The 16879-nt window shown below is 41.2% G+C and overlaps 1 protein-coding gene and 1 long non-coding RNA gene across 6 annotated transcripts in view; one reads left to right on the top strand and one right to left on the bottom strand.

Moving 5' to 3' along the window:
- SLC23A2 (solute carrier family 23 member 2) overlaps positions 1 to 16879 on the top strand; it is a 118930-nt gene that overhangs the window by 54307 nt on the left and 47744 nt on the right. For all 4 annotated transcript variants that reach the window (XM_053926103.1, XM_053926102.1, XM_053926104.1 and 1 more), the window contains one exon: positions 10021 to 10119. In XM_053926103.1, the coding sequence (XP_053782078.1) occupies positions 10021 to 10119 (99 nt within the window). The remainder of the gene's footprint in view (positions 1 to 10020; positions 10120 to 16879) is intronic.
- On the bottom strand, positions 10014 to 16170 carry LOC123479611 (uncharacterized). Of its 2 annotated transcripts, XR_008427059.2 has the most exons (3): positions 15628 to 16170; positions 11553 to 14393; positions 10014 to 10794 (listed from the first exon to the last, which is right to left on the bottom strand). It is a non-coding gene; the product is annotated as an uncharacterized lncRNA (long non-coding RNA). The 2 variants fall into 2 exon arrangements; XR_011651367.1 differs by having other exon boundaries at positions 10014 to 14393.

The raw sequence follows: 16879 nt of genomic DNA, 5'->3' as shown, positions 1-16879 counted from the left end.
AAATGTTCTCTCTCTGTAAGCATAATTAGATCTTGGGGTCAACAGTGTGCGATTCTGAGCAGGGTCTGAGGATGAGCATGTGTCCTGGAGCCTGTCCAGAGAACTGGTTTAATTCCCTCCTTTCTGTGAGATGAGAGCTTGAATCTACTGCACAGTGGTCATGACTTAGGGCCGGGGATGCTCTTGATAGTCAGAACCAAACAGCCAAGGTGAACAGCACTTCTTTTAAAATGTTTAAGTCAAGAAAAAAATTTTTAGAAAAGAAATATGCTGATGTACGTTTTCAAATAAAAACATTGAAAAGATGGGATGCAAATGAAGATTTTTATGCATAATAAGAGGTTCCTTTCCTCGCCTCTTCTTTCTAGAGTTTTTAACCTTAAAAAGTAATTTTTCTGCACTGGTTTTGAGGTTACGCATCGTTGCTTATATTGAAGCTTACTTTTAGTTTGAATAGAGTTTTGATAGTTTTTAAAAAATATTTTTAAAAGATTTTATTTATTTTTAGAGAGGGGAAGGGAGGGAGAAAGAGAGGAAGATCAATGTGTGGTTGCCTCTCGCACTCCCCCTACTGGGGACCTGGCCCGCAACCCAGACATGTGCCTTGAGTAGTAATCAAACTGCTGACCCTTTGATTTGTAGGCCGGCACTCAACCACTGAGCCACAGCAGCCAGGGTGAGTTTTGATAGCTTTAACTGAAATGCGAATGGAGGTAATACAAAATACCCATATAACGGGACACTTGGTACGAATGATCAAAAATGATAGAGCTGCTGCAGTCACTTCCCAGAGCAGGTTTACAATGTTGATCCACATTGCAGCTGATAATCCCTTAGCTACGGTCACAGACTCTTGGTCCTGGAAAGGGCCTTCAAAGACATCTTATTCATTCTGCTTGTATCCAGTGCTTGCTTTGTGCTCCGAACTGTATCAGACATGACAGGAACACAACAGAAGTGGTTGCCCAAGCTCCCCGCCTTCCCCACCCTGTGAGGCCCACTCTCAGCACCCTCCCTGCTGCCACTGCTTTCTTTGGGTCATTTCTTGTCTAGATCGTTATGACAGCCTCTAGATGGTCTCCCTGGCTCCCAGCCTCACTCCTTTACAACCCCTGATTGTCACTTCTGCCTGTGTCTTTTGCATTCCTAGCCTCAGTAAGACTTCCTCTTCTTCTAAGTGTAGATACCTGCTGAACCTCTTACCTGTAAATTACCCATTCACTCCTAACCTGTGTTTACCGAAGCTAGGTAGGCAGGCTCCTGACCTTTAATGATTAGAGGAAAGATATTTCAGATAGGTTTCTTATAATGGAAGCATAATCTGTTGGAGGAATAGCTAATTTCCTGTTGGGATTTGATAAAGTAGTCTAGGAGAAAGGCAGGCTATGGGAGGTTCTATGATAGTAGTAGTTACCCAGTGGTTTCTGTGGCCTCCTTTAATTTTACATGTTTTAAAGCACCCATATTTCTCCCTCGCTTCATGGTACATGTGTGTTGTCACAGTGAAGTGGAAATAGCAAGAAGATTGATGTGTTCTTTCACTATATCTTTTTAATATTCACATGTATATCTTTCCTTTCATTATCTTATTATTGGTATAACTTCATTTACAAAAGAAATACATTTACTGCAGAATTTAGAAAACAGAATGCTAGAATGAGGGAAACATCCAAATAATTTAAAATCCTGTCGGCCAGAAAAACAACATTCTTATATTTTGATGTATTTCTTTCAAGAGATGAAACAAATGGTGTTCTTTTAAGGTGAGCTTTGGAAGGCTCTGCAAAGAAGCATTTCAAATGTGTGTTAACCTAGATGCACAGAAGCAATGGACAGGGCTTGCTTAAGGCAAAGGTAAACCTTTTGCTAAGGAAGTCGTGAGCCCAGGGTGTGACTACCGACCGTGACCAGCCTAGATACGAATTTATGATTCTATCACCCCGAGAGGTTACTTTCTGTAGAACCCTCTTTTCGCCCACAACTGTCTTTGGGACCTTGGGTTGTTTCTCATTCATTAATATAATAAACAATAACCTAGTGTAATGTAATCTTATTGCAATAGTTTATATTCCCAGTAGCTCTGGAGAGAGGACCCTCCCCCACCAGTAGTAGATATTAGATGTAGAAAGCAGCAATTTAATAGTGAAAGACTGGTGTCTAATTGCTTTAGTTTTGCATTTTAAAGAGGCAGAGCACTTTCATTCCTGTGTTTCTTGGCCTTTTATATTCTCTCCTTTGTGAATATCTCCCCTTCCCTCCTCCCCATTTATTCTGTTGAGCTGTACTGATCATCAGCAATGCCACAGAACTATTAGAAGTTACAATTGCAGAGAAAATCCCTGGGTCACATAACGGTCTGAGGGAAAGCCTGTAGCAGAGCCAGCCTTGACAGAGCCGTGCCTGTCATTACCCACAGCCCCAGGCCCCGTCTGTGGAGAGCAGCCTCATGTTGAGGGCTTCGCTTTGGGGCTTTAAGTGTAAGTCACAATTTTCAGCCCCTCAATACCCGTGTGAACCTGTGCACTTGCTCATGCTTGGAGTTGCAGAATGTTTGAGAAGTAAATGAGATCATACATATCAACCACAGATCATGTACACAGTAGGCAACTAACCAGTGTTTGTTCCACTTCCCAGTCCTGCGTCTTCACCATGCCCCTCGAACCCAAGAACAGTGATACGGAAGGGCTCTGTATCACACTACCTAGGGATCTGAAAAGAAACTAATGCCATGACTTTCATACAGATGTGACGGGCTTTGGGAAATAGTCCTGTCTGACTCCTCCGATAGGCTTCTTCCAGGGCTAATAAGTATGTGAGCCATGGGGGGGCGGGGGCAGGGAAGGCCATATGGGGAGTAATTATCTAGATATTTTTTTAAAGCCTCAGGATCCTGGAGGAAAGAGCGGTGAGGTCTGGAGTACTTAAACTTTCTGGCCATTAGTTTTCCACATCTGTAAAAAGGGACTAAACATAGCATCTGTCTGAGTCTTGTTACGGGATTAAATGAAGAAATATATGTAAATTTATGAACATGGTACCTGGCACATAGGAAATATGCAATAAATAAGAGAGTAAGTAGAAACTAGTGGTTAGTTTAGCTAATGTTTTGACAAAACTTTCTGACGAAAACATTGGAAGTCACATTGAAGTGGGAGAGAATCTTTTTCTTCATCCCCTTTCCTTGAAGGAACTTCCGTGTAGTCATGTTCTAAAACCCAGAAAAGAGAGCGATCCAGAGGAAAGGGGTCTCGCCGTCAGGCTCGATACCGTGGTGTGAGGGTCAGGAAAAGGGTTCCACACGATGCGTGGCTGGGAGGCAGAAAGCACGCTTCTCCGGGCATTCTGTGTGTTTGCTTCCATGGGCTGGTGCTTCTGCAGACGGTTCTGGGGCCTGCTTCATCGCATGTAACAGGGCATCCGGGGCCTTTCCCCAGAAGGCTCAAATGTGTTTTCCTCATCCTCCTTAGCAGCAGCCTGGTATTTAACTTAGAGGATGTATCATAATTTTGTTAATTGTTCCTCAAAGGGAGTTCTAGCTTTACATTTTTATTTTTTTTAACACTAGATAAAATATTACTGTGATTCAAAATTTAAGAATATAAAAGGTGTAGAGTGGAAAGTCCCTTGCCTGGCCTTCTACACATCAATTCTCCCCACACAGCACTTTTCAGAAATGGCTTATGACTGTGTGTGCAAACACAACATTTTCTCATCTCCTCTGGCACACACGTGCCTGTGTATCTAACTGACGTCTGTAGCTCTGCTTCACTTGCTGATACACAGAGTGGGGCGGAGGTAGGTTTGCAGTTGTGAGTATGTAAAACAGTTTATTGTATTATTGTATTATTTTACATATGAACAACTGTAATTCTATTTTTGCCTACCCCTATATAATGGATGGTGTTCTCTACATTCCCTATCAAAATATAGAGTGCCCTGTTGTAATGCAGGAGCTCCAAACTGGGGAGCTGCTCAAGTGTTAGTGATGTTCTGGGGAAAACCACCCGGAGGACCAGCAGATGTGGACCCGCCAGTTATTACTCACATTACGCGGGAATGCACCCAGACGGCAGCGGGTTGGTGCGAGAGAGACTGTGCCCCATTGTGTCTGAGACTTGTTTTAAGGTGTCCCGGACAAAGGAGGCACGTGTCCTATGCTAAACTACTGTACCTCATTGTGTAAAGGTCAAGAAGTAGTCACAGGACAGGAAGCCACTCCCAAAAGGTGACGAGGAGGAAGTTACAATCCATTTCCAAAACAATAGACCTTCCTTCTGTCCCAGGGGTCTGTCTGGCCAGCCCTCAGTCTTGTGAGGGGGGAAGACCACGTATTGTGCCACACCTAAACGATGTCTGTCTGGAAAAAGTTCAGTCATTGTTAATAGAACAAGAGCAGTTTGTGTAACATCTATGTAACCTGGCAGCAAAGGAGAGTGGACTGGAATGCGCATGAGTGAACAATGACGCATTCACTGGACCAGTCAGGTTGGGGGGGTAGACACTGTTGAATGAGCATGTGTATTGTGTGGCCATTGTATTCAAAATGACTGAGCAAGTACAGTGATGAATCTGCATCCAATTTTGCATTAAGCTTGAACATTCCTCTGCAAGAAACTATTTGGATGATTCAGAAAGCTTCCAGAGACAATGCAGTGAATGCGGTGCAAATAAAAAGTGTGGCACAAATACTTCAAAGGTGGTCAAGAATCTGTTGAAAGTGATCCATGTTCTGGAAGGCCTGAAACAAGCAGAACACCTGAGAATGTTGAACATGTACAAGCTGCATTCAACAGAGCTCAGACTGACAGTGCAAGAACTAGAAGCCCATCTGGGGATACCAAAAACTACTGTGTCCAAGATCTTGACTCAGGATCTTGTCATGAAATGTGTCGGGGCAAAATTCATTTCACAGCTGCTTCTGTCAGAGCAGAAGGAACATTGTCCTGCAGTTGCTAATGACTTGATTCAAACCACTGCCCGTGAACCAGACTTCCTCAAGAAGGTTATTATATCTGGAGATGAATGGTGGGTCTGCGCCTATGATCTGGAAACAAAGGCCCAGTCATCACAGTGGAAGTCACCTGGTTCTCTGTGTCTGCAGAAGGTGCGGCAAAATTGCAGCAAGATCAAGATCATGTTAACTGTGTTTTTGATTGGGAAGGTATGGTCCATCATAAGTGTGCCCCTCTAGGCCAAACAATTAGTAAGGAGTACTACCTCAATGTTCTTCATTCGTTGAGAGATGCAATGCAACGAAAATGGCCACAGCTATGGGAAACTGGTGATTGGCAGCTTCATCATGACAACATGCCCGCTCATGCATCATCACGTCTTGTACAGAGTTTTTTGGCAAAACATCAAATCACCCAGGTGACTCAGTTCTCCCACAGCCCAGATTTGGCACCCTGTGACTTCTGGCTTTTCCCAAAACTAAAATCACCTTTGAAAGGGAAGAGATATCAGACCATCGATGAAATTCAGGAAAATACAATGGGGTAGCTGATGGCGATCGGGAGAACTGTGTGAGGTCCCAAGGTGCCTACTTTGAAGGGGACTCATTGTCCTATGTACAATGTTTCTTGTTTCTTGTATCTTCCTTAGTAAATGTCTCTATTTTTCATAGTACATGGCTGGATACTTCTGGACAGACCTCTTATACTGCAGAGCATCTATGGTATGAATGTATCATAATTGATTTAAATATTCCCATTTGATAGATAATCTAGATTGTTTCTAATATTTTGCAACAGTAAATAGCAGTGAATAACCTTTCATATAGGTTTTTTCACTCAGATGTAAGAAGAGCATAAGTTTCCAGGAATGGGACTGTTGGGGCAGAGGGTGTGCCTTGTTAAGTGAGGGCACCACCAAGGGCCCTCTGTTGAGATCATTCCATTCCCATCAGCAACATGTGAGTGCCAGTTTTCCTATAGGCTTGCCAGTGGAACGTAATTGGACTGGGGTTTTGGCCAACTTAGTAGATGGAAAAAGTTTTCTGTTGTAGGCTTTTTTTTCCTTTAGATTTTTATTTATTTATTTTTAGACAGAGGGGAAGGAATGGAGAAAGAAAGGGAGAGAAACATCAATGTGTGGTTGCCTCTTGCAGGCCCCATACTGGGGACCTGGCCCACAACCCAGACCCATGCCCTGATTTGGTTCACAGGCGGGTACTCGATCCACTGAGCCACACCAGCCAGAGCAAACCTTTTTATTAAAGAACAGAAAACAGTGAATTTGAGGAAGTTATTACTACTACGAAAATCATTGTTTTAGTATAAAATGGTTCACTTGGCTACCAGACATATGACAGTGGTTGCCGAATTACACCAGATCCTAAGTAGATGATAACTGAGTTCTGAACCCTCTGAGCAGAGGCACGGAGTTTCCCCGGTTCTTGTGCCCTTCACCATACAGGTGCCCACAGCCACGGGTTCATTTTAACTTCTGAGTAACGCAGGCTCATTCCACTGTCAGTTAAATTGGCGTTGCTGTGACACACATTCAGCATGACACCCCCTCACTGTTGCTCCTGTCCTCCTGTTTCCTGCGCATTTGGCCATTTTAGGATTACTGTTCAGAAGCACATACTTGAAGCATTATTGTCTTAGCTTAGAAATAAAGCAGTAAGTATAAGGCAAAGGTGCTGTGTTTATTGAGCAATAGGCACATTTCCATATCCAAAGGCAACAGCCCTGCATTTTGGAGACAAACAAAACCAACTGGACAAAGTCAGACAGAGAAAACCTGCTTTCATAACTGATTGAGTGATTGTACGGTATTACTTTAGGGGGGAAAATATAAAGCCACAAGTTTGGTTTCAAGTAATTTCGAAGGGGAGAAAGGACATGTTGTTTGTTCCCAAAGGATTTTTAAATAATATATTTTTAATAAAAACTTGATCAGTTTCCTGAGATGAAAGATGTCAAGATTCCCCTGTTATCTGTGATGCTGTTAATGACACAAAAGAAAATCCATTTTTATTAAGTTCAGAAAGCTTTCCAAGACATGTTTTATTTCCCAGTTGAAATAATATTTAGAGGTTCAAAAATGTGAAGCTTTGATAGTATCAGGAACATCTTTTTATAAAAAAGTCAACACCTAAAAAAAAAAGTCAACACCTTTTTTTAAAAACTGATTTTAACAGATTTTTAAAATTAAATTCTATTTTTTAAAAAAATAGGCCATCAAAATAGCTAATTTAATAAGCCAAAGGAAAAGCAGTAGTAAAATTTGTCTTATCCCTGGTGCCCTGTTGTGTCCTGAATTCAGTCAGTGGGTACCATTAACCTGGCCCCACCCTGGGTGGCACAGGGAGGGGTTGTGTGGCAGGACTGCATCCTCATTTCCTGGACACAGCGGGTGCTCAAACAAGGTTTGTTGAATGAGTATGTGAGCCCTTTCCTAGCCTTGAGAGTATCTGCATTTTATAGTATTTATTTAATTGTGTGTGTGAATGGAAGTCAGGGAAGGAGAGGGAGTTGCCAAAGTCTCCTCTTTGGAGCCACATATACAGATTAAAAAATTGGTTTTGAGGTGACACACGAAACTGACAATTTAAAAGTGAACAATTCAGTGACTTTGAACACATTCACAGTGTTGTGCAACCATCACCTCTGTCTAGTTCCAAAACATTTGCATCATCCCAAAAGGTAACCCTATTCTCATACAGCTCCCTGTGGCAACCGGAGATGAATGTGGATGAAGGTATTAGTTTTAGCTAGGATAGGGTGTCAAATCAGATCTGGGTTTCTCTGATATCTAGTAACTAAACATTGTTGTTTTAAGACAGTTCATCCTGAGTGTATGTTCCTCTTGGCTTCTCAGTGGGTTGAGTGCTGCTGTGTGCACTTGGAGAATGGTTCTAATAGGAAGTTAGAGTTTCTTATTGTGGACTTGAACTTGGCCGGGAACGTGTGTCCTGCTGACAGGTTGTTTTTCAGGCCAACAAACTCCACAAACCCAGTTGCCTTATGTAAAAAGCTATAGCATGTCTTAGAGTTGGTTTTAAAAGAACCTCTTTGTTTGATATAAGAAAATTTGCGCTGTAAGAATTATATACCACTTAATCGAGATCTTTGGCATACTTTAAAACTAGCTTCAGACGGGGTTGTAATCTATGTGACCTTGAATGAGAAATTAAAATTTTCTCTGGCCCGATTTCTTCAACTACAAAAATAAGTAGATTAAATCTCTCTGGACCTCCTCAATCTAAGATACATTGCTTGGATCTTTTGTCTTTTTAATTTCTTCCTGTTGTAAAAATTAATTGTCCTCATTAGAGAAAATTACCGACATATATAAAGGGAAAAAGAAGGTAAAAATGGCCCAACCACTGTTAATATTTTGGTGTGCATCTTTTTTATTACCTGTTTTAAAAAAACAATATGCAAATAACATGAACCTGATTTTAAAAGATCCCAACGCTAAAAAGAATGGTTGGGAGTGAAAAATGAAAGGGGCCCATCCTTATTCCCTACCCCTTGGGCAACCTCCATATCGGTGTGTGACTTTCTGGTTCCTTTACCAAGCATCTAGACAGGAAGGTTATTAAAATTTTATTTTATTTTTAGCACAATTGGGATAATTCTATTGCTTATTGTTTTGTGACTTTTTTTTTTTACAGTATTTCTTGGAGTTCTTTCCTTGTCAGTACATCCGTTTTATTCTTTTTTTAATGGTTGAATATTATTCTCGAAATGGATATAGCATAATTTAACAATGTCTGTCTGTTTGATGAGCATTTAGGTTGTTTCCAGGTATTAAGCATTTTAAGTAATGCTGCAACTGTCAACCTTGAAAATGTATACCACTTGCATGGATATTTTTGAAAAAAAGGATTCTATGAGTATGGTTGCTGGTCCTAGAAATGCCTGTTTTAAATAAATCCCAGTGCTAAGTTACTCTGCACAAAGGCAACTTCGAGTCTCTTTTCTCTCACATCCTGGTCAACACCAGGTACCCCTTTAAAAGTTTTCCCCTAATTTATTTTTTAAAAATGAAAATTTATTTTAGTTGTCATTTCTGTAATTTTAAATGCAGTTGAATAGCATTTTGTGTGTTTTGTTGGGTAACTTAATTTTTTTTCTGTAAACTTGCGTACTCCTACCCTGTGCCCATTTCCTTTGGATTGCTTGTATTATGGATTTGCAGGTGTTCTCTTTTTTCCCCCCATATAAGCTTTTTTAATTTTCTAATATTTTTTTCACCTGCAAACTGTCGCAAAACAGGTTTTTTAAGGATACATTTTGCAGGTATTCTTTAGGACATTTTCATGCTGATTCTTTATGTGTTGCACTGTATTTTCTCTTGTGCTATTACTCATCTTTCACTTTTCTTTATTGTAGTTTACAATACCAGAATTTAAACGTTTTTATTCTTTGTCTTTTTGTCTGTGTTTTAAAAATGTAGTTGTGCTGTTATTCATATGTACAATTATTTTCAGTATTATTTTTCAAGACAGGCAGCCAGGACTGAAGGCCACTGTGTTGTAGCTCTCCAGGGCAGGCCTGAAAGGGGGTCTTTACTGCATTAGGAGACTGTAGTGCACCAGGGCTGTGAGTAGCATATTCCCTCCTGCAGGGATGGCACATTAGAAGTCATTATCTTTGCTTGGAAAGGAATCTTAACCAAGGCAGTTTCCTATGCCTCTCACCGGCTCAGACATTGGCCCCTCAGCCAAGCCTCCCTTGCCCTGGAGGGCACTGGGGTCCCATGCCTTGTAGTTTTTTTGGATGTTCCATTCCTGGTCTTGCTGAGCTGATCCTCCCATTCATGTAGCCTCACTCTCTGGGACATGTGGTATGTTTCTATCAAAAACACACCCATGGTCACTGATACAGCACGCACTTGTTGGAAGTTTCATTTAAGATCCCCAAACTTGGCTAATTTGATAGGTAATAGGTAAAAAATGCACAGTTTTTGATTCTTAAAGAATTACAAAAGACTTTGGGGCGGGGGGTGCTTCTATACAGCAGAGAGATGTATCATGAAACAGCTTCTAAATGGAGGGTTTCTCTTCAGGTGGTGATGAATGGAGGTGCCACGTCCAGTGGTGAACAGGACAATGAAGACACGGAGCTCATGGCAATCTATACAACAGAAAACGGCATCGCAGAAAAGGTACCCACTTCCATCACCACCCCCACTGCCCCATCGCTGCTGTCGCAGGTTCTGTGCGGGATGCACGTCCTTCATCTGGGGGTTTGTCTCTACCTGCCTGAGTGTGGGTATTCTCTTTATAATGGAAATAGAGGTGATGAGGAATAGAAGTTACTAATTTTTAATTGTCTTAATGGCAGTTAAGCTGAGTCCCTTATAGAGGCCCTTTCCTATATATTTTTAAAAGCCTCAGCCAGCATGCCAGGGAGAAGTGGTTCAGAGTCTGGGTCTGGTGCTCATGTGACTCAGAGCCTGAGGGAATTAAACTCTGGGCATCAGTTGCCTCATCCCTAAAATGGAAGTAAACACATCAGCACTTGTCTGAGGGTTGTTGTGAGGATTAAATGAAATAAAATCTGTGAAGTCACTAGCATTGCATCTGTACCTACTATGTGTACAATGCCTGAGAGAATGAGAGAGACCAGATGGTTTAGGTTGACTGTGGCAGCGCCTTTAATGAAGCTCAGACGGAAGCAGTGGAAATCACTCACTCAAGTGGGAGAATCTTCTTTTGCCCGATGCCGCCTCCTTGATAGGTCAGTCTGTGTGACCATTTTCCTAGAGGCCAGGAGAGAGCTGCCCAAAAAGGGAGTCCAGATGCCTGGATTTCTTTTTTCTCTGTATCATCTGTCACTGCTGAACACATGTGAAAAGTTCGATGCCGTGGCACCTTCAGATTGCATTGCAGCCCTGAGACTTCTCAATTTCATTTGATTTTTATTTGATAGACTTTAAAAATAGATTTTACTTTTGTGGTGAAAATTACTAATTTGATCAACTTACACAATGAGCACTGTATGCTAGAACCCCACTGCATTTTACTAGGCAGTGGATACTGTGTATTCTAGTCACAGACCACTAGAACGCCGGCACATGCAAATATAGTACCCAGGTTGGGTATTAATGCAGCAAGTGTACAGTATAATCACTAAAATTATAAAGAACAAAGAAATTGTATTGGAATTTTTGAATAATCAAATTTTTATGTATATGTGTGGTTTCTTTTTAAAATTTCTAGTCTGGGAGGTAAAAATTTCATTTTTGGTTGTCTTGACCAATATTGCTATTATTTGGTCAAGCTATTATAAATTAGACTAATTAGAGTCAAGCTGAGGTGGTGAAATTCCTGTGGTGTTAGATTCCAAACTGCTTCCTAGTGTGGGAGATGAGAACAGCCACAGTCAGCATGTAGTCTGCTGCCCGCAGTCTGCAGCTGAGACGCAGCCTGCAGTGTGGGGGCCACTGCCTGGCTTCTTGGGTCTCAGTACCCAAGTGGCTCAGCCTCTTGTAACAAAGTGCTTCTGACTTTATAGACTTGTTAGGTTGCATACAGTGCTGAAGTCCTGAGTCTTTAATCACAGAGTCACCAAAATTTCCATGCTGTAGGCTCTTACCATTTTGGGAGTTCCTCCTCCATTATCCAGGAAATGATGGCTGTCTTTTGAAAGGAATAGTGAGGAGCATTAACACTTTGGGGCTTTTCAACATCTGCAGCTGTGCCTTTTACCGATGATGGTAATCTGTTGACAAGAAAAACCGTCTAGCACATTTATGCTTGGCATTTATTTACCTGTATGGGCGAAAACTTCCTTCGCTGCCTGAACACTGGTACATTCGCATTTCCTTAAACACTAGTGAGATAGAATATCTTCCTATTTTACTGGCCCTTTGAGGCTTATATTATTGTTTATTTTTTTTAATTGTTAAAAAATATTAATGGCCAAAGACCTCACAATGAAATAGAAATGTTAAAGTGAAAAGCCAAAGCCTCCTGTGATCCCACTCCAAACTATAAAACCCAATAACCACTAATAATAGGTTGGTGTTCTTCCTTCTAGGCATTTCCATTGTATAGATACTTCCTTTACTTTTGCTTTTTTTAGACATAAATGAGATTATATTCTAAATATCATTCTGCAACCTACTTTTTAAAGATTTTATTTATTTATTTTTTTAGAGAGAGGGGAAGAGAGGGAGAGAAACATCAATGTGTGGTTGTCTCTCACACGTGCCCACTACTGGGAACCTGGCCTGCAACCAGGCATGTGCCCTGATTGAGAATTAAATTGACGACCCTTTGGTTCCCAGGCAGGCACTCAATCCACTGAGCCACATCAGCCAAGGCTGAAGTGTTTTTTATGATTGAGTTTTTGTGAATGTTCATTCAAGCTTGTTAGAAAAGCAGACTCTTCTTCAACCTAGACCTACTGAATCAGATTCTGCACTTTCATACATTTCCTATGTGGTTCACATGTTCACTGAAGTTAGAGGAGTAACTCTGTAGCAGTTTTCAAGAAAAGAGCTGGCTCATGGGAATAAATTCCAATCCAAGAGTAACTGCAGCCCGTAGGCTTGAAGGTTGTAGTTGCTGCCCTCCCATTTTCTCATACTGAGTGTGGCTGTGAAGAAATCAGGCCAGTCTTCTTTTCCCCTTCTTATCAGTATCTTGACCTTTTGCCTGTCTTACAGATTCTTTATTTATCTTCAGTATCCAGTAACTTTTTGAGATAGGTTTTGATACTGACCATTCTGGGTCAGGTTTTTTGGCATTTTTAATATTTAGTGTCAAAGCTCCTGTTACTTGAGGAAAGTTGTTTTGAATTATATCTTTATTTTTTGTTCCAGTCTGTTTTGGATCTCCTTTGCCTTCTTTCTCAGCTATCACTTTCTCTAATGTGTTTTTTCTGTTTTTTCTTGTGTTCTTTCATTTTTCATGATAACTTTCATTTTTCTTTTAAAAAAAGATTGTATTTATTTATTTATTTTTAGGGAGAGGAGAAGGGAGGGAGAAAGATTGTTGTGCAAGAGAAACATCAGTCGGCCACCTCTGGCACACCCCCTCCTGGGGACCTGGCCTGTAAGCCAGGCATGTGCCTCGACTGACGACCTTTCTAGTCGCAGGCGGGTGCTCAGTCCACTGAGCCACACCAGCCAGGGCTTTTTCCGTTTACTTCTCTCCAAATTGTGTCAACTCATGTTTTATTTCCCTTTGTCTTTAAATTGCTAATTTAAGGTCTTCCTTAATACACTTGATTGTTTTATTGAGTTTTTAAGATATCTGAATCTTTTTTATTAACTCACGGAGTACTTGGTGGGTCTTTCTAATTTGTAAACATATCCGTTACTTCTTGGGAATTTTCTTATTTCTTTGATTAATTCATATATATTTTTTTGTTCCATTCTGACTTTTAAAAACTTACTATTTCTTATCCATATTTGTCTTTTTGTTATTTTGGGAGATATTTTTTACTTTCAACCTTTCTTTTGATTTTTTTCTATCTTGTTTTTAGTTTCTAAGACCTCTTTTGCTATTTGTTTTTGCTTTTGTTTACTGACTAGAGCTTTTTAAAATGGCATTTCTTTTCTTCAAGGCTCAATATATTTTTATTTCTGTGAAGATACAGGTTTCTTTTTTGTTTTTAACATGTTTTCTTCACACCACATTGGCCCTATTTCCTCTCTTTGGCTCATATTTTTGGAGCCTTCCCTTGTCCCAGGTTTGTGAAGCAATAGAAAAATAGGATTGTAAGGTTGTTGTATGTGAGTGAAGTTTGTGTTCTGGTAGGAGTTGCCACTGCATAAATCAGGTGGAAAGCTGTCTTGTCACTGTGGGGTCTAGATATCAGCATATTGTCTCTGGAGCTGACCACAATTCCTGTAGGAAAGAATCTTCTGGTCTCCTGTGGGACAAGCCTGGTTTCTGTGACCTGGATCCTGGCATTCTGGTAGCAGATGAGGATCCCACTGATCATGTTTGCCTTCAACCCCGCATAGTATTCCTGAGTCCAACGTCTTTCTGGTTTATATTCTTCAAACAATACATTGTTGTATCTTGAAGGATGAGGATAGCATTAGGCAGCAGGATGTCTGGTTGGTTTGTGGAGTTAGAACCTGCCTCTTGCTGTCATTCTGACTTGTGCCTCCAGGCATGGAACCTTTCTGAGCTTCTGCTGGTCAACTCACTTCTCCACACTCTCCTTCTGTAAGCACCCAGGCTGTCTATTCCTTTCCTCTCCCTTCTGGGTTACAGCTCATGCAAATGCTTTAAATATTTCAGAAGTGTGTTAATCTCATTTATTTTTCATGTCCTCTTTTGTCCTTGCAGATTTGTGTCATATTCCTTCTATGTTTTTACGAGTTAAAGGAAATGATATTTGTGGCCAATTTACCATGTTTAACTGGAATTCAGAAAGATGGTTCTTTGAAAAGACTGATGAAATTGATGTTTGATGGACCTGAGTAAGGAAAAAATGAGAAAGTGCAGATATACACTGACAATATGAAAGGAGATATGAGAAAAATATACAAGAGAGTATTAGCCCCATGCCAAGGTTGAGGGTTTGATGCCCGGTCAGGGCACATATAAGAATCAACCAGTGAAATAAGTGGAAGAACAAATCCATGTCTCTCTTTCTCTCTCTCTAACCCCTCTTCCTTCCTGTCTCTCTAAAATCAATAAACAAAAATAAGGGAATATTAACTGTGACTTTATGATAATCAATTTGAAAGTCTATAGCAAGAGTTGACAAGCTACATCCTGCAAGCCAAATCTGACCCAACACCTGTTCTGATAAATATTTATTGGAACACAGCTGTGCTCACTGGTTTCCATATTGTCTAAGGCTCTTCAGCATTACAGTGGCAGAGTTGAGCAGTTGTGACAGAATCATCATGGCCCACAAAGCCTAAAATATTTACTATATAGCCTCTTACAGAGTTTGCTGTTTTCTGCTCCAGAAGAAATTATTTCCTAGAGAAAACGAGACTGCAATTGATCCCCAAAGTGCTGTACTAGATAGATAACCCTATATGAGATTGGAAAGGTTATTAATGATCTTAAGAAGGCTCCAAACAGAGAGCTGAGTTATGAGTTCATTAATCTTTGAAGGACAGGTAATTTCCTTGTTCTTTATGGAGAAGTCTTCCAAATGACATTATTAAACTATTTATGTAGTCACCTTTTAAAGAAACCTTGTTCTTGGAGGTTGTTGTTACTGCAGTTTTTAAAATGGTCTGTATTGTCCTTGCAGTGATAACTGACTGTGGCACCATAGCTTCTACGACCGAACACACTGCTGTCTGAATGAGGGGAGCAGCATTTGTCTGACAGGGTTAATTGATCCCCTTGACCACACAGTTCCCTACCCATGTCATCGTCATACTATTTGTGGACGTTTACATTAGCCTCATTCCTGTGTTGTAGAGCTACCCTCATTGTTACAGAACGGACCCATGGGGTGGGGACAAGATACTGTTACTGAATAGACCCTCCCCTCTCCCGGGCACCCCCTGCTGTCGGAATTATGGCTCTCAGTGTCAGGGTTTGGTGAAAAGGAAAGGAACTATGTATTCAAAAGTTATACAGACTTAGAGTAATGACTTAATGTCTTCATTAAAATCCCAAAGTCCCTTAAAACACCCACAAACACACGCAGTCCTTCCTTCCCCCCTTTGCCCAGTCCAAGGTACCTTATCTCAGGAAAAGAAATGGAAGACTGTGGCTCAGATAACTCCCCGGTCCTTCCCAGTCCTTGCTGGTAATCCGTGCTCAGCTGGTAGGCCTCCTGCGGTTCCCAGCACCATCAGCTGTGTCACTGCCGTGATTTCCAGTTCTTAATCTAAAAAAACCACGTGGCACCTTCTCATGCCCACTAGCAAGAGTCCTTTCACCCCTTTCCTTCCCACAACATCTCCTGCATTCTTCCAAACTGCTAAGAGCGAGCTCTGCATGACTGCTACATCTTCTTTCCTGCTTCCTAAGCCACGTGGTAAAGGGAGTCCCAGAACCAGGTGTTCCCCCCACACCACCTGGTTCTAACCCACACGGCTGCCGCACCTGGGTTTAAATCCCAGTGTGAATCTTCCTCTGCATCCCCCTTTCCAAACCCTCCCACAGTCAGCTATACCAGCTAGTATTCCCGTATTTTTACAGCTTTTCTGGGCTGCCACTGTAAGTCTGGGCAGGCGTGGCCCCTTGGCATGGAGCCAGTCAGCTCTAAGCTCTCACACAGGCGCTGTAACCAGGGGTAGCTGCCTCCCAGTTACATTATTGGTCAAAGTCACTCCTAAGTCCCATATCTATGAGCCTAACCAAAAGTTATAGATACATTGAATAACCATTTTTGCAGTTATTTGCAAAACTTTTGATATGCAAAATAACTCAATGGCCCTGTTCCATGTGTCCCACCCCCCAGTTCAGACTTGTGAACAGTATTTTTAATATTTTCTGGACACCCTGAGTTCTGGACCCAATTACAGATCCCTCTTGGGGGGGCCATGGCTGCACCCTGTTATATCATACTAAGAAGACTTGAGAGAGAGGGAGAGAGGAGGAGAATATTTGTGTACATACATGCATGTGCACCTCTTAATCCTAGCCTGCCAGGCCTGCAAGGACAAAGTCTTTTCATTTCTGTTCGTCAAAACAGTAGTTAAAACGGTAGTTAAATCAAAACTAGTTGTTTTGGAATCATCAGAAAAATATTACTTATAATATTACTGTAACAGATTGTACTAATCTAGTGGTAGTGTTGCTGTACTTTCAGGTATTTCTCTGTTACTTTGTGAGTAGTAACACTCCCCACTAGGAGACTATAGATAACGTGATGGTGTTACATTGTCCTTTTTATAGCAAGTCTAATAGCCATAGTTGTATCCTGTCAGCAAAATGGTCAGCTGAGTTTAGAGGTTCCTGAATCGGGCTCAGTGATTTGCGAGGACT

The sequence above is a fragment of the Desmodus rotundus genome, chromosome 6 (assembly GCF_022682495.2).
Source record: "Desmodus rotundus isolate HL8 chromosome 6, HLdesRot8A.1, whole genome shotgun sequence".
NCBI classification, from domain to species: Eukaryota; Metazoa; Chordata; class Mammalia; order Chiroptera; family Phyllostomidae; genus Desmodus; species Desmodus rotundus.
This window is presented reverse-complemented; position numbering and strand designations above follow the sequence as displayed.